Source organism: Apiospora kogelbergensis (genome assembly GCF_038363985.1).
Source record: "Apiospora kogelbergensis strain CBS 113332 chromosome Unknown utg000001l_segment0_segment0, whole genome shotgun sequence".
Classification (NCBI taxonomy): domain Eukaryota; kingdom Fungi; phylum Ascomycota; class Sordariomycetes; order Amphisphaeriales; family Apiosporaceae; genus Apiospora; species Apiospora kogelbergensis.
The window spans coordinates 3,442,972-3,460,668 of NW_027117418.1; the positions used below are offsets into that span (position 1 = coordinate 3,442,972).

The window sequence follows — 17,697 nt, forward strand, 5'->3', positions numbered from 1 at the left end:
GCCACCTCATGGGAGTCCCTGGCTCGACATTGACTGGTCGCTATGCGGAGTGAGCGAATCGCGATACTACCGAGCATTATTCATGCATGAGCGTTATCCGGCGCACAGGTCGTAGGGCGGGACGACGTTTCGGGTCTCGTCGAAATTCACCGTCCCACTGTAATATTTCCTCATCCGGGCGACATGCTAAATCAACCTTTTGCATGTGAGCAATTCTGCGGTTCAGGCCGTCTCGGAGGGCGGCCTCGGAGAATGGCTTCAGCTCGGCCTGCACATATTCCGCCAACTGACACCCGACACGATACACACACGTATGAGCAACGCCGGGCGACGTGATTTAAAAAAGCATGAAAATTACACTTGATAGAAGTTCGAGTACTTGTCGGGCAAGTTAGATTAATTATGAAAAGGCTCATAGGAAACCGCAGCCAGCCAAAAATGCCTTGCCATCATAAGGGTATAGAACAACGACAAGATGAATCATGACGACGGCGAATGAACCACCTAAAAATAACCGCGCGGTGGAAAAGGGAAACACTAAACGCCGGTACGCTCCCCCAGCCTCGTCTCTCACATCCCTCCCCTTGATGTGCCACTATGTGAACATTCTGTGAACGGTCTGCCGTCTGCCGTTCGGGAGAGGTGCTGATGCTTTGGGGTGCCAAGGCCACACAGCTCGTAGCTTCCCATCCGTAGTGTTTCTGTCACTTCCCATGTGACATGACACATCGTGCTTGAACAACGTGAACCGACCTTATGCATCCCCGGCCTCCCCTCTCCGGATCCCATCAAAGCTGGTAGGCATGTCCCGGTCTGTCTCCAAGCACAGCAAGTTTGGATGGCCGCCCCGAGTCATGCTCCCGCACTCATGTCCCATTGGTCACCCACCACTCCTTGCCAGCCGATGCTACAATGAAATGCAGTGTACGTACGCTGCAAAGGGTATGCAATTCGCCCCTATGCCGTGGAAAGAGGTTGGTTTCATCTTCGCGGCACTCCACCGCGGCCGAAGCCCCCACTACTGCCGCCGCCATTCCACCCTTGTGCCACGCTCTGTTTCCAGATCATCTGCGCGGCGTTCTGCGCGGCCAGACGCTCCTTCTGGCGGTGGCGATGTTTCAGGTAATCCGCAGCCTCGGGACGCATGCGTAGAATCCGGAGAATCATGTCGTCGCTGGGATCGGCCTGTGCTTCCTTGCGCTTCTCCTCCTTGGCCCGCCGCATTGTGCCCAGGTTGCGGCTCATCATGATGCTCTTACCGCGACGGATCGTCCCCATCGAGGCAAACGCTGGGCCAGCGCCCACGCCCATACTGCCAAAAGACGCAGGGGCAGAGAGGCGATTGGGATTCGAGGAGAGCTGCTGCTGCATGGCTTGCTGCTGGCGTTGGGCCGCGGCTGCTGCCATGCGCTCAGAGGTGTGAACTAACTGGTCGGACGTTTCAAAGTAGAAGAAGTTGAGCGAGGCGAGCTCGTGATACTTAGGCGACTTGAGGACTTCGGCGGGGACGCCGAGAACCTCGCCGTCTTCATCTCTAGCATTGAAAAAGTCGAAGAGCAAACCGAGCCACTTATACACCACTTCACACTCCCGCTCCGTCAATGGCTTCTGGTTGGATGGTTTATCGGATAGGGGGGGCACAAGAAGAGACTCGATTGCCATAAGCACCTCTTTCCAGAGCCGTGTCATGACAGCGACCATGGTAGCTTCTGTAAGTGTCTCTTTCATGATGGCGAAATTTGCGTCGAAGTAAGTAAAAAGCGACTGTAGCGCATTCTCGATGTCATCATTGGTAATAGTCGGCACGCGGGACTGACGCTTGAAGAAAATTTGCGCAGATTGCATGATGTTCCTGCCCAAGAGGCTTCGAAGATTCTCATGGGATAAAGTTGAATTGATATGGGCCGTAAGCTTGATTTCATGTTAGCACACATTGCCATCGACCATGGGGATGGCTTCCGTACCTTGTCAGTAATTCCCCGAACCATGTCTCGCTCTGCCCGTTTGAGGATTCTGAAGGCTTTACCAAAATAGAACTGGATATCATCGCGTTCGCCTTCCATGCTGACACGAAGCAGTATACGACCTTGCGTATCAAGCTCGAGCCAGAATTCTCTTGGGAGGTAGTCACTGAAATGTAATGGGTCGAGCTTCAAGGAAGTCCGCCCAACAAAGTCGTGGTCTCCGAAGGTATCGTAATCCCAAATTGTCGCAACAACATTGAGGGGACCAGTGACGGTGATATCGACAGACTCGTCCCATCTGGGATTCAGATTCCTCATGACGACTCTAGTCTTGGCCAGGCGTTTTTGATACTCATCTCCCAGGACCACGTAGGGATCGCTAGTGCCATTCGGGTCACAGGCTTTCAAGTCTTCGGCCTCGACGATCTTGATTGTAAAGACATACTTGTTCGGCCGTTTGACTTGCTTCCTAGGCCCGTCGGCTTTCTCCAACACAGCAGCGCAAGCGTCAACATTCATTAACTTTTCCAATTTGTCCAGTTCCTGCATGGCATACTCAACGTTGTTGAGTTTGACGAGAGACTACGAGACGTCAGTGAGTGATTCATCCGTGTGGCCTAGAGTAGCCAACTCACCTGGGAATAGAATTGGAAAGGCTCGAACTTGTCTTTCGTGTTCCAAGCATCCTTTGCATACTTCATGAATTTGCCTTGAGTTGTTTGTGCAGCCTCGGACTCGGCCTCCTCGTTTGTCCTTGGCGTATTCATTTCTTTGACGAACTCGCTGTCTACAACCTCACAGTACTTGCATATACCGTTGGCGAAGATTCTCGAAAGGGCCGTCATAAACCGTGCGTGGTGAATGTCGTTGTCCCATCCAAGTTGGAATATCTGGTCTGCTGTCTGGTTGAAGCTGCGGAATATGTCAATAATCGAATTACTGTGCCGTTCCGAATCCAGAGAAATGTTTGCTTCTTGGGCCCGGACCTGGAAGTTGTCCAGTTTGATAGCCTCTGTAACGATTTGATCTGTCAAGCGTTCGGCGTTCTCGATCCATCGCCACACGAAGCCAACCAGAACTTCTTCGATGTCAAAGGAAAAGGGCTTATCCGGCAGTGACGAGTGATGGATCTGACGTATCTCAACTAGTTCTCGGTAAAGCGCAAAACCATCATCGGATCCAAACTCGATGCCTTGGGCCTGTGCGACTTCGATGATTTGGACGATACACGATTCGGCGTCTTGTTCGAAGGAAGGAAACATAGTCTCCACGAGAATGGCAAGAGGGTTCACCCCCATGATCTCTGGATTAGACCGGTACTTTTTCTTGATTCTCTCACACAGCTTAACCACGTTCTTGCCGAGTTGGACAACGTGACTGAAGTCCCAGTCTTCTTTTGTACCGGAAGCACGTCCTCGAGGAAGCCGCGGTAAACCGACGCAGCTTTGGCCTGTAGACCCTCACGTAGTGTGTTTGCGTAGCTCTCGTCTTCCTCGGGCCGAGTGGAGAAGCTGGGATCGTCCTTAATGTGGCTGTTAAGCACGAGCAAGACTGGGCCAATCGAAGGCGCCTTTGCTTCGTAGCAATGCATGAAGGTGTCGTACAGTTCGCGAAGGAGGGCTTCGTGGAGAGAGTTGAGAGTGTGCTGGTACACAGCAAAGTCGTGCAACGTCCATTTACTCCGGTCTATGGTCGCCAGACTCTCATTGAATAGGTATATGTGAGGTGGCTTTTTGGATTCGGGCGGTGGTGCTTTAACCATGTCGAACGCATTGTCCAAATCCACCACATTGAATAACGTATCTAAGAATCTGCCGGCTGCTACCTCCAGGAATACGACCAAGCGAGTGAACTGAGGAAGCCGCCATTGCACACTTAGCTCTGTCAAGAGGTCCATGGATACATTCGAGAACGGACCAGTCTGCTCCGAATCGTCACCATGTACAGCGTCAAACTCCAAGGCATACTTGGCTATGGTTTTGAAGAATGCACGAGGTTCTGGTGGAATGAATGTGTAGTGTGCCTCATCAACACTCCTGATGCTGCTGGTATCATCCATGGTCATGGATCCAAGGTTGAGCGCATCGAGGCTATACTCGGAGCCGGGACTTGACAAGACCCTCCCAAGGTCAGAATAGGCTTGGTCCTCGGCAACAGATGACCTTGGACTGGACGGCAAGGGTTTTTCCACAGCCGCAAAATACGTCGAAGTTCTATTCAGACGTGGATTGGCTGTGAGGATATCCATCATCATCTGGGACAAATGAGGAGCCTCTGCCTTCTTCCATTCCTGATACGCCTCGTCAACATCAAAATCTTTGCTTTGCAGCGCCCCAGCCATACCAGAGTTCATGCGATGCTGGTATGATTTGAGATCTTTTAGTGCAGCCTCTTCTGTCCAGTTCGGCTTCTGAGCATCAATATGTTCCTGTACATCTGAGTTGGAGATTCCGAAGATCATGGCGACTGCTTGTACCATCGGCATGTCTTTCACATCATAGCTATGCGGAACCGTGACTTCGACCGTTGTACCTCCGTTCTGTCCAGTGTCGACGAAAAGGTTCTGGTCATTTGTGAGGAGCTTGTTCTCCAGAGTCTTCAGGCGGCTCATGAGTTCAGGCTTATCTCGGTCGCTTCCCATGTCCCGCAATATGTTGCTCACGAGCCGCACAAACATGGCAAGGTGCCTATCGACGAGGGTCTTCCACGAGTCGTCACCTGGCTTGTTCGTAGGGGCGGAACGGCACGCCTTGGTCGCCGAGGAATAAAAGATCAATACAAGAGGCTCCAGCTTTCGCTCTTTGTCTATGCTCTTTCGGAAGCTCTGGTCGGTAAAGGCAGTGTAGGCTTCGCCGAATGTTCTCTTGAGGGCGGCATCATTGTATCCAGGAGCTCGCTCGGATCCCATCAGCACACCAGTCATTCGCTTCTCAAGTGGACTGCGAAAACCATGGGGTAGCTTCACGTTCCCTGAAGTGCCAGGTACAAACTCCTTGACGAGGTCGGCAACACTGAGGGAGTGCGTTCGTGGTGGGGGGTTTCGGTGCGGGCACGAACTGCTTTCGCTTTGCCTTTGGTTGGAGAAGGTAATGCAGGTAGGCAACCCTCAGCGCATACGTGTAGGCGTCATCGTGGCTCACGGTGAGCTGTCGGGCACTCGAGCTGGCGCGGCTGCGTCTGTCGCCCCTCTGTACGCTGTCGAGGCGGCGATTGAGCAGCTGGAACGACTTTCTCGAACCCTGCGACATGGCGACGAGCGGCTGCAAGTCGGGCGACGTGATTTATTGTGTGCGCCGGGAGTCGGTCAACTGTGTGGTGATGGAAGAGACGGTCATCACAGACTGGCCTGGCGGCGATGGTGGGTGGCGGGAAGGGAGGTGTTGGCCGGGGCAGAAAAGGCGACACGGCTCCCAATGAATGTTCTCGTTGACCTGGCCTGTATCTCGAGTGGGTTTGGGTTCAGGCGCTGGGACTCGGGTTAGATTTAGATTTGGGACAACGTCATTGCCCAAGTCGAAGCATGAAACGATGGGAGAAGAAACGAGGGCGGGTTTGGCCCAGCAAAGGAAATGCCGCTGAAGCAAAGTGCCCCTGACGCTATCGCTACACATACCTGAAATAGATTGTTTGTCCCTATGGCTTCTGCTACGGCTAGTCCCTAAGGTCGCAACGTACACGCTAGCCTTGGGGGGTTAGGGACCTCTCCAAGCACCAAGTTAATAGGGACCTGCAAGTCGGTGTGAGTTGGGCACAAGCCGGTAACACGAGAAGAGCATCCAATGGGAGCTGACTGATGTATGTTGATCCAGAGTAATCTCCCAAGTCCCGGACCTAAACGTGCGTAAGGTTAACAGGCGGCTGGCAGGCAAGTATTCAAGTATTCAACTAAGTAAACAAACAAGCGCCGCCATTCCGAGTCATTGCAAGCTGATTCGAACTGATGTGATGGGTCTATCTTAGGTAGCGAGCTACCATGTTAGCAGTAGACTTCCCTTAGCAGCTACCCGCATGGAATTACCCCCTCCGCCCACCCGTAGCAGGGCGCCCAACAAGCGCCAGTGTGGCGCTTCCAATATATTTCGCTATGCGCCAGAAAGCCCGAGGAGGACGGAAAGCGAGTATGTGTACCGTGTTCGTCCTGTGTGAACATGGCATAAAACTGACAACTGAACTAAGCGCTGCGAGAAGTGGAATCTTTGCGCTTGGCACCTCAAAGAGACCGGATCCTGACTTTAATTCTAGTACACGAGATAGAGTGCCCCGCTGTCTATACCCGCAAACGAGCCTCAAGGCATGCAGAAACTAGCCGTCTAGCCGTGATGCATGTATAACATCCAGGTTGCCCATAGAAGTACACGCTGGGACGCATGTGCTTCTGGAGGCCATGATTGGGATTGTGGCTACTTGTCAGATGCCGCCGAAGACGACCAATGTCCCTGCGTATAATGTGGCGGAGATGGTGGTGAAGCGGGTTACGACCATGCAGTATACGAGTTAGTATACGTGCGTCTTTGGTATTACTGCGGTGGAACCGCCCACGACGCAGCATCTACAGGCCTGCCGATTAGGTTACGGGCCGAGGACATATATAGTGGTACAGCTGAAAGAGTATCTACTCTGCTCTGTCTAGCCCGTACCCTTTCAATATTCGATATTGTTGCCGTGGTGCGTACGTGACGGTCAGGCGCATGCCTTTCTGGACAACGTCATGCGTCGTTCGTGTTCCAGGCTGCGAGGAGGACGGTACCAAAAAGGGGATCGTGATTATATAGTATACCCCAGTAGGTAAGCATATGACAGACAGGTTGTACGCGCACGTACACTCATACGCGGATATGACACGGCGTCCCAGTCCCGCAGGAATGCTCAGTTGACACATTCCAACGAGGCCAGGCGATTCAAGTCCACGATTGGCTTGTTGGTTGCGTTGCCTGCCTGGTGGTCTTGACCTCTATCTCCTCTATCTCCTCTATCTGCTCTATCAAGTGGCCCTTCCCGGTTCGCATTCATAATTATTAGAAACACCCCGCCAGGCAGCCCCCGTCGCAACGCCATTCAAGCTTTTTGGAGCACCAGATTGGCCGGCCGACGTAGTAGCCCCCTCTGTCGCATATCTTGCACTACCGCTACAGTCAGTCAGTATACTGGGCTTGCGGCCATTGCTACTCCTGCTACATGCCCGCTACGACTACTACAACTACCACTGGCCTACATACCTCATACTCCAGCTCGGCCAAACACCAAGTACGCTACATACATTGACCGCACCGCTAAAAACCTACTCTATCTCCGGTATGATTTGCTTGCGACCTTCGACTCCCTCGGTTTCCCAGTATTGAATTGACTCGTCCTGGCCATTCAGCTCCTGCCTTTGCATTCCTATTTGCACCCAATCCCAGACGACGACGAACCAATATCCCTAACGGTTTGGCGCGCGCTTCCCGGACTGTGAACACAGCATCGTGACTTGCGGCCAACCTTCTGGCTGCAGCCTGATGCAAACATGGGCGTTGTCAGCAGTCGACTCGACGATGGCGCCGCCATCTACCTGAAGGACCAGAATCGATGTGAGTGCGCACCCTGGATTATATCTATGCGCCAGACGCACTAACCTTCTTTCTGCAGTATCGGTATCTTCTCTAGTCATATCTAACCCGCGAAGACGCTCGGCCGTCACCGTCGTCCCCAACGCTTACCCAGCGACTCGAGCTACAGCAACACGGACGGCGGGCGATGGAAGTCATGTCGAGTTTGTGCAGGTTCGTTGCATATCCCCTTCAACCCTGTTGGCCGAACTGTATTTCTCTGCAGCAAGTCTGACTGCGTTTAAAATAGGACATCGAACCTTCTGCGACTCCAAGCTTTCTACTGAAGCTCAATAACGAAGACGAGCTCGTCTTCAACTTCACCTTCGTCGTGCGGCAAGAACCCGGCGCCAGCCCTTCGAATACGAACATCAACGGCCTCACCTACGTCTATGCATCTACCGCAAGGGAGGTAGAAAATCTGGTGACCAGGGAGTTCCATGCAGACCCCAACTTACACAAAAACTCCAATGTCGAGCTAGTTGGAGACTTCAGCACCGGCGGGAGTCCCTCCGTAAGCTTTGAGTGGTCTTGGAAATGGAAGCCGCCGAGGCCCATTGAGGACAGGGGAGGTGGTTGGAGGAATACTTGCAGTGTATGTTCCATCCGCTTCGGGGGACTTAAGATCCTGGTTGTTGACATGCTCGTAGTTCGTCGAGTACGACCCGAGAGCCCACAAGCTCGTGACGCTCGCCAGCTTCTCGTTTTGGGTTGCAAGTAAGCATTTGCCTAGAACCACCGTGACATGCATGCTTGCGATACTAACCGATCAGCAGACACCGGCTTCACTCCCAGTCATCCGAGCTCGCCATCTCCGGTCTTCCAGCTAGCCGTCCCTCCCAAGATCCGAGTTGCCTCATCACAGTCGGTCGACTCCCGCATTAGTGAGCAAGAGGAGCCCGGGTCACCCCTGAACCTGCATTATGACCTCTCACCTGCTGTGCCAACCATCTCCCAGTCCACCTATCAATCTGTCAAGGTTGATGTGGCTTGCCCCAGGCCCGGTGACGACATGACTACGGGCGACGATGGTCCAGTCTTTCGCGCTACAATGAAAGCGCTCGAGCAAAAGACGGGCAATATGCGCGCACAGATGAAGAAGGTGCTGAAAAAGGCAGACCATGCTTACCTGGCTCAGACCGAAGCCAACGATGCATTCATGAGCTTCATTGAAGCGTTGAGAGAAGCCGCCTCAACTAATGCCAACGCCGTGCAGCCCGCTCTAAACCACTACTTTGACCATATTGCCAAGGAGATCATATCGTACGAGCGGCAAAACGCGATCAACTTACAAAAGATCATCGTGGAGCCCGTAAGTAGGCTGTACACCTATGACATCAAGCAAGCAGAGAGCAAAAAGCGCGACTTTGAAGAGGAAAGTAAAGACTACTACAGCTACTTGTCACGGTATCTGGGCCAGCGACAGGACTCGGTCAAAACAAAAAAGCTGGCCGACAGCGACACAAAGTACCAGACGAAGAGGCGTAACTTCGAGTTGAAACGATTTGATTACTCCTCTTTCATGCAGGATCTGCACGGTGGTCGCAAGGAACAAGAAGTCCTGTCTCATCTCACGCGATACGCCGACGCGCAGGCAAGGGGTTTCTTGAATACGGCAAAGAAGATAGATAACATGTTACCCCAGCTGGAGGCTCTTTCAAGCGAGGTCCAAGAAGCCGACAAGGAGTTTCAGTATCAACGAAGGGAGAGAGAGGAGAAACGGCGCGTCTTAGAGAAGAGCAATCTCCAGTATAACGAACCGGAGAGTGTCATCTCTGCTTCCAGCATCGGCATTGTGGGCGCCCTATCCAATGGCGTAGTGTCCGGCTCTGAGGGGGATCTGGGTCGTGCCGATAGCACAAGCTCACAACTAAGAGCTGTGCCAACCGGCAATTCAGGCTCGGCCGCCGCAGGTACCGAACTGTCACGGTCACCCGGTAGCCTTAACCAGACAGCCGGGAGCCCAGCACAGAACGCCAAGTTCAAGGGGATCCGTGATCTCGAAGAGCGAGACTTCAGCATGGTGGCCATTGCTGAAAAGAACTCAACGCAGCGCAAAGAGGGTCTTCTCTGGGCTCTAAACCGGCCTGGAAGTCATGTTGACCCACGCGCGTTAACAAAACAGCAAGGGTGGCACAAGTGAGTATAGCAGTACCCGGAATATCGGCCTCTTTGACTAATTCGTACAGGTTCTGGGTAGTATTGGACCAGGGCAAACTGTCCGAGTACAGCAACTGGAAGCAGAAGCTCGACCTTCACATGGATCCCATTGATCTGCGTATGGCGTCTGTCCGAGAAGCGAGGAATGCAGAACGCCGATTTTGCTTCGAGGTCATCACCCCGCAATACAAGCGCGTCTACCAGGCTACATCAGACGAAGATATGAACAGCTGGATCGTGGCTATCAACAACGCCCTGCAGAGCGCGGTGGAAGGGCATGGGCTTAGAGAGAAGCCGTCCACGGCATCGTCGACTAGCGACACTCCGAGTCTGAAGCGAGACATTGGCTCGATTCTGACGGGCAAAAGCAGCAGTCTGAACCATGGACATAGCCAGAGCCCGGCTGGTTCGGCAGTCCCGCCTCGCCGCACGACGGTCGGGGCTCGGCCCGGTCTCAGCCAACGGCCTTCGAGCAGTGCCTATGACGACAGCCCTGACAAACTGCTGCAATCACTTCGCGACAACGACCAAGGCAACTGTTGGTGCGCCGACTGCGGCAGTGGATCCAAGGTGGAATGGGTTTCCATCAACCTGGCCATTATCCTGTGTATCGAATGCAGTGGCATTCACAGGTCCCCTGGAACCCACATTAGCAAAGTCAGGTCTTTGACTCTTGACATTACCTCGTTCACGCCCGATATTATCGAATTATTGATGCTGGTGGGAAATCGAGTTTCCAACATGGTGTGGGAATCGAGATTGGAGCCCAACGTCAAGCCCGGTCCCGGGGCGACCCGTGAACAGCGACTGAGGTTCATCACGGCCAAGTACGTGGACAAAGCGTTTGTTGAGCCCATCTCTGCCACGTTGTCGAGGTATCCATCAGCCGACGAGACACTGCTGGCCGCAATCAAGCGTAGCGAGATCCAGCAAGTCATATATGCCTTGGCACTGAAAGCGAACCCAAATGTGCTGGACAAATCGCGAGGCACGCACCCGGTTTTTCTTGCCCTCGCGGCAGCCGACCCGGCATCGCCATCTCCGACGACGCCGAACGCAGCCGACGGCCGACCTGAGTCCAGCATTCGAACAGTGCCCTTCCCGATTGCGGAGATGTTAGTTCAGAATGGCGCTGAGATACCGAGCACAATGCCTGCGATCCCTCTCAGCCGCAGTGCGCAGCTATATATCGAGCAAAAGAGAGGCCGCGCGGCTGCCATCGAGGCAACAGGGCCCTCTATGGGCAGCTCGAGTCTTAGCTCCAGCCCCAGCGAGCGACTTCAGCAGCGGGATAAGGACCGCCTGCAGAAGCGCATCAGCGCAGGAGGCCGTTTAGCTAGATCTCCCATAGCCGAGCGATAGAGACAGCTATGGCAATATGCTGCGGAATCCAGCACATCATCCACCGTGTCGCTGACGCCTTCACCTCTACCGCCCTCGCCGTCACCACCAGCCAACAAGTGGCTGTTCCGTGCGAAGTCGTTTACCGGTCCGTCCATCTCCCCCAGCCCTTCGGAGCGGACCAGGAGACGATCACGCTTGTCTGCCCCGTTGCTGCAGAACTCGTGTGCGGCAACGCTTGGCGCGCTCTGCTTTCGTGGCACGCAATCTACGGCGCACATTTCTTACATCCCGATGTCTCCCTGTGCCATTGACTCTACTGCGGGCTCGGATGCACCAGCTGATCTTTACTCCTGGCGAAAGTAATGACCCTAGAGGATGTTTCCCCGCGCTTCGCTAAGCGGCCAGAATTACACGATTAAGCTGGGAGCTCATTGATCAATGATCCAAAACCACAGGCTTCCTCTACCCCTTCCCGGGTGACTCGGCCAGAACGGTTCGTCAGCCTTTACCAAAAGGTATTATATGACTATATGTGACAACCCAAACGTCGCCAGAAGGAGTTTGCTGTGGGTCGTTGCTCCGATGTGTTCGTGGAAGATTAAAAGCAACTTCTAGGTTTCATCATATGTGAGAGAAATCGCTTTTTGGTATATACCAAGCAAGCATGTTTACGACGGGGACCCGCAGGTAGCACTCAGCAATGTTGGACACGAACGGAGGCGCCGGAGCCCGTTTTTTCTCTTCTTCTTGTTCTTATCGACGACGAACCGATATCCATGGCGAGGAAGGCGAAAGGGTCAACGTCTTCTCTATATTCTTGCTTACGACACAAAGTTAAACCCGCGAAAAGGAGGAGAGACCGACGATAGAAAGGAAAGGATATATTATGTGGAAGAAAGGAGGAGAGTAAAGGGGTGCAGAGAGCGACAGAAAGCCTCTCATGAACTGAAACGTCGCAACCGTGGGTTGGATGATTCGATATCCACGCCTTCCTGGTCGCTCAGACAGTTAGCCGGGAGTGTATGGATAGGATAGTAATGGTAATGCCCACGTGTATGATGCCAAGAACCAACGAATTAAAGATATTCTAGTTTCACTATTGATGCTACAAGTCCGAACGGCAATGCCTCACTTCATCATATAGCTGGCAACATTTGGTTATAATCTTCAAATTATGTCGAGCAAGCTCCCTAGTTTCAGTCCTCTATGGAATGACCTTGAGCTCTCGACCAGTTGCCGGGGTCTGGGCCCGGGTAAATACTCTGGCTCCAGATCACAAAGACAGCCAACCTATATATCTCACGAGTACATACGGAGCAAAGTTGATAGAGTTGCGCTCCCAGACGTTTAACCCCCAAACCACCACCAGAACCATGTCCATCAACTTTTGAAATCCATACAACGCCAGCCCTGAGCCGAATGTGAAGACAAATAGACCGTTGTAACGGAAGGAATATATACGCGGAAAGCCGGGGTGCTGGAAGTGTAAGGTTCCAAGAAAATGCAAATACTCCGTAAACCCCAGGGCAGGCATCAAAGTCGTGGGGTATTAGCGGGAGAGTGATGAGATCTGGTACGATATAGATGCGTTATATCAAAGTATCCTCATTTCCCGCCTGCCTTTGCTTTGCCCTTGGCTTTAGCATCGTCCTTAACATCGCCATTGGCTTTAACTTTGGTGCCATCTTTGGCTTTGCCAGTGGCAGCGGCGGCCTCTGCTTTGGTGTAATAGCTCTCGCCATCGTTACCGAATAGCTCCTGGTCGCCCTTGCCTCCCATCTCCATGAACTCCTTGGCGTCGCGTTTGTCTGCTGGCCGCACTTCCATGGGAGTGACATTCGTCGGGCTGTGGGAGTGTTGGTTCTTGGCGTAAACCTTGAGTGGCTGGTCTTTCTTCTGCTTGGGGCCGAGAGGAACCTCGTGCGCTACCGTCACCGAGTTAATCGACGACAACAGTGTTCGCTCACGGGCCATCCCGCGGCGTTTAACATCGAGACCGCCGATGCCCGCGACCAACCCATCCGTGCTGTCATTCACCCCAGGCATATGTTGGGTAATCCATGGATGAGACAGGCACTGGTCGACGCTAAACCGCTTCTCCGGTTCTACAACCAGCATCGAATCAATGAGATCCAGAGCTGGATCGCCTACCGAGTCCCAGTAGGGAGAAGGGTAATCAAATCTGCCACTTCTGATCTGTTGCGACAGAGTGTATGGGAATTCTCGGGAGAAGAGCTCGTCGGAAAAGGGGGGAACCCGCATAGGCAGATATACAGGACAACCCCCAATGACCAGACATCAACGGCCTTGGTGTATTTCCTGTGTTTCCCTTCGGCAAGGATTTCCGGTGCAACATAGCTAGGAGTACCACAAAGAGTAGTCGTAAAGGACTCTTCTCCGATGATCTTAGCCAGGCCGAAATCTGCCAGTTTGACATGGATTTCCTTATCCACGACAAGGATGTTTTCTGGCTTGATATCTCGATGGACAATGTTGCGATCATGCTAATTCCGAGTCAGCAAAACAATCAAGATAGGAAACAAGCGAAGAGCTTACTAGGTACTTGATGCCCTGGAACAGTTGGACAAAGAGCTTCCGGCACTCGTCCTCGGTCAACTTCTGCTTCATCACAATGTGGTTGAACAGTTCTCCTTCTGGGGCCAGTTCCAGTACCAGATAGACAGCGTTCCTCTCGTTGAAGGTGTCCTTTAGACATAGGACATTGGGATGGCTGACACCCATCAACACGGCAATCTCCTGCTGCAGGCCATCTGTTTTGGACCGCTCCTCCATGCCAGGTTGCTTTGTGAAGATCTTGACGGCATACCTAGTGCCTGTCGATTTCTCAACGCATAGAAAGACCTCGGCAAAGTGCCCCTTGCCGAGGCGCTCGAGCAAAGTGTACTGCTGTAGGAAGCGGCTTGACATGCGGCTGCGTGGGTATTTGAAGATGAAGCGCGTCTTGTCATTGACGGCGATCTCGTCGGAATCCTGGAGCTCCCTGCGCTGATTACGGCCCACCAGGTCTTCATTGACAAATGTGCCATTGCTGGACAGATCTTCCAGGACTGCGATGGCGTCACTGCCCTTGTTCTCGGTGAAGATCAGCGTGTGCCGATTGGAGACTATAGGCTCGTTGACAACGACGTCGCATTCCTGGTGGCGACCAATCAAATATCCACCTGCCGGAACGCCCTTGGCCTTTTCTTTCTCGTACGACTCCTCCTGCTGTAGTGCCCGGGTTTCGTTCGTCTCCTTGTTCTTTGGCGTTGCGCTCACAGCATCAGGCATCGGACAGGCGGCTCTCTTCCGTAGCACGACGCACCTCCCATACTGGGTATCCAGAGGGAAGAGGTATCCCCAAACCCCCTCTTTCACCTCGTCTTCGACTTGGTCAGACAGAGCGGCCTGCTGGTCGATGAGCTGCGAAGGGAAAGCCTGAGTATCCTGTGGAGGGGACGAGATGCCCTGGTTTTGCGAATACGTCTCTTCGGGAGAACGCTGTGCTATTTGGCTGGGCGGGCCACCGGGGGAGGGGGAGTTGCTGTTCTGTCTTTGGAGGCATCGTTGGAACTGTTGTTTTCGCCAAGCGCGGTCACCGGGGAAGGGAGTTGTTGTTGGTTCTTGGTGACGGGGGTCTTGAGATGTTCCCCATTGTGGGATATCCGTTCCGACCGGCGCGGCTTCTTGGAATCCGACGTTTCGACGGGTGAGTCCTGCGCCATGGCCAGGTCAGCTTGTGTTCTTGTTGGCTGAAGACGGGATGCAGGGCATATATGTACTCACCCGAACACGCTTCAATTGGCTTTTCTCTCGCGGAGCCATGATGGAAGCTCGTTTGTATGCGGGTGCGGCGGCAGAACCGGCGTGGAAAGGATGCTGGTGCCTACCACACAGCGTAGAGGTGAGTCAAGCGGCGTCGACGCGGGCGGGGAGGGGACGTGTAATTGATTATATACGAGAGGCAGACACAGAGTCTCGGACGGAGATGATTCAGAGGCTTTTGGTATGTATCAAATGGAAAGGTACGTGCTGTTCAGGATATTGTCGGTCGGCAGGTTGATTGATCTAGCTGAAGCTTGAGGTCGAGGACGGAGCTTATTTGCGAAACAGACGGGAATCCCTGAAAAGGGACTCGTTGATTTCCGGGATGGGTATTGGCTGTCGGTTCGACAGCCTGCATGCGCAGCAAATGGATCAAATGGCTGTCCAAGTTCAGTCCAGGCCAGTCGGCAGGTCGGGTCACTTGTAGGAGAGAAAGATAGTGGAGATCGGGGTGGCCTGACCTCCAGATGCCACTAGATGGCAGGCCTGCACCAGAAACCGACAGGGCTGATTTGGGCTGGTTTGGCCGATGATCCAGCAGCACTGCTGCTTCCTTCCGGTGTCCGTCCTCGCACCAAGATAGAACAAAGGTAACATGGGACGTCAACGACGCGTCCCGTCCATCAGATGACGTCGGGTTGAGCAGCGACGCCTCTCTCCCACTTTTTAATCCTGCATATGACGATAGGCAGCAGCTTGTGCATGGGGGATGGGGACGAAGACGAATGACTCCCTCCCCGAGTGTCTGGCCACGACGACTCATCACAAGCCCTTGATCATGCAGGCGCAGTCTTTTCTCGCTTCCGTAGTTCCGTTTGCGGCCCGTTGGAATGCTTTTTTCTACCACATTGTTAAATAAACAGTAGGGTGGTGGCATGGGCGATAACGCGCATCGCAAATCACACTGTCACGCACTTGCATATATTAATTACCATTCTCTAGTATGACGCTGGCCCCGTTATACTCGATCAACCTGGCTGACTGTGGCCTCTTTGTATCTTTCCATTGTCTCTTTTGACTTGTAGCTGAGCCGGAAACATGTCCAACAATGTCCACCGGCAGTTGCGTCTTTGTCGGTGGTGGCGCACCTCCATGTTTGATGGTGCAAGGTATCGGCGTCATCCAGGATATCATGTCGACATTCTGTATTCCTGGCGTGGTAGTACACACTGCGAGCGCAATACAGCTGAAGTGAGATGGAACGCCGGGTTGGAGAGCAGCAGGGATCTGATGGAGACGGCGGTCCAGGCCCGAGCCGACAGGGACAGCGTCACTCCGGGGACGGCCCCTTGCCACCGAAGGATGTTACCGACTACGTAGCCAGGCCACTCCCAAAGATTCCTGTCCCACGGCCATCGTCAGGCTCATCGTCAAGATCATCTTCGAACTATGAGTCCGAAGACGTCATTTCGCGAGACCACTCCCCAGCTCAGTCTGTACCTGACTACTCGAGCCTCGTCGACGAGTGTGGCGGTACGCTGGATCTGGAAGGGTTCGCAAAGATTAAACCTCCAAAGCCGGCTAGGCAACTGTCGGTCAAAACAGACCACGACCAAGCCGTCAGCCCCATTTCGCCTTCGACTCCGACAGAGTCCTGGAAGCAGCATGTTGTGTCGCCCGGCCTCCCTTTTACCCCGGGAGGCAGTGTCGACATGCCCGAGCTGATCGAATCCTACAATTACAGCCCGCGTCGGGGGAAACACAACCGTGCTGCTACGAGCAGATATTTCGATAGCAACGACGGCAGTGTGACGGTCCAGCACGCCCTACGCCAGCCGCCGCACACGTACGAGGTTCCGTCAAGCCTGCGGGTGCCCAGACAACCTCCAGATAGCAAGCCATCCCACAGGCGTAGTGACCCCGGAAGCCCGTTGGCGAGAGAGGTATCAGTAGTAAATAATACGGGCCGAGACGCTTCGCATCCAGACACCCCTCTCCGGCCAGGGCGGACAGAAGTCCCCGTTCTCAGGGCCCGAAGTCACGATGAACAAAGAACTGGGTCGCTTGCCTTAGGGCTGCCACCCCCTTCAAATCTCAGTAGTCCACCAAGTCATGTAAGCGCGTTTGCCCCGGCGCAGAGTAGGCCACCGCCGCCAGCTGCGAGGGAAAAGAAAATATCATTTGCCGGACCCAAGGCCAACAGCTACTTGAACCGAACCAGGGCGAGCAAGCAGAGACCGCCGCCTCCACCACCTCGATTGCAGCTGGGCAGCAGCCACCGCACGGCAGACGGGCACGTTAAGACGCCGTTCCCGCCCAGCACCTTTGACTCGGACGGCTCTGGCGAGGATGAGGGAGACAAGAAAGCGCGAAGGTTCCCGAGTCTGTCGGCCTTTGTGAGCCACAGCCTCAACAAGCCCAAGACAGACGGCCACCACCGAGGACTGGGAGGACTGATGTCGCGGGTATCCAACCGGTTCTCATCCGAAGAACCGAAGAGGGATAAACGGGGTGGAAATGCACAGCAGGACATCTATTTACGCGCGGCCGAGGCGGTCCGGCAGCCTCCCCCGGGCGATGAACATAATTGGATCTAGGATCTAGATAATGATAGAACAGGAATGGCATATAAAGTTTGGGGTTGCTATTAGTCCCTCATTCGTCCAGGGGACCACATGCGATCTGCGAACCGAGCTTCCCTGCTGGACTCTTTCTTACCCCGCCGTCCAAAGCCGCTGCTCCACGTTCCCAGATCCGGACATTGCACATCTCCAATCTTCGTCCGACCAGGTACCTACTGCCTACCTACCACGCATGGATGCATACTGTGTGTGTATGACGATGTATGCCGTCTAAAGCCGTGCCAGCTCACGATTAAC

At 53.8% G+C, this 17,697-nt stretch overlaps 4 protein-coding genes across 4 annotated transcripts; 2 read left to right on the forward strand and 2 right to left on the reverse strand.

Annotated features, from left to right (window-relative positions):
- Positions 1-981: 981 nt before the first annotated feature.
- Positions 982-5,212, reverse strand: PG998_001082 (C2 domain protein; the record flags this gene model as incomplete). The annotated part of the gene is made up of 5 exons (XM_066867900.1): positions 982-1,911; positions 1,965-2,546; positions 2,600-3,307; positions 3,367-4,975; positions 5,022-5,212. 5 exons carry the CDS (start codon positions 5,210-5,212, stop codon positions 982-984), a joined length of 4,020 nt encoding a protein of 1,339 aa, XP_066736315.1.
- A 2,255-nt stretch (positions 5,213-7,467) lies between these two features.
- PG998_001083 (uncharacterized protein) lies at positions 7,468-11,071 on the forward strand (the record flags this gene model as incomplete). Its single annotated transcript, XM_066867901.1, has 6 exons — positions 7,468-7,531; positions 7,590-7,723; positions 7,800-8,144; positions 8,200-8,266; positions 8,326-9,688; positions 9,739-11,071. 6 exons carry the CDS (start codon positions 7,468-7,470, stop codon positions 11,069-11,071), a joined length of 3,306 nt encoding a protein of 1,101 aa, XP_066736316.1.
- A 1,587-nt stretch (positions 11,072-12,658) lies between these two features.
- On the reverse strand, positions 12,659-14,878 carry PG998_001084 (serine/threonine-protein kinase fhkC; the record flags this gene model as incomplete). Its single annotated transcript, XM_066867902.1, has 3 exons — positions 12,659-13,200; positions 14,068-14,769; positions 14,836-14,878. The coding sequence occupies 3 exons, from the start codon at positions 14,876-14,878 to the stop codon at positions 12,659-12,661; spliced, it is 1,287 nt and encodes a 428-aa protein (XP_066736317.1).
- A 1,196-nt stretch (positions 14,879-16,074) lies between these two features.
- On the forward strand, positions 16,075-17,415 carry PG998_001085 (uncharacterized protein; the record flags this gene model as incomplete). The annotated part of the gene is made up of 1 exon (XM_066867903.1): positions 16,075-17,415. The coding sequence occupies one exon, from the start codon at positions 16,075-16,077 to the stop codon at positions 17,413-17,415; it is 1,341 nt and encodes a 446-aa protein (XP_066736318.1).
- Between the last annotated feature and the right edge of the window lie 282 nt (positions 17,416-17,697).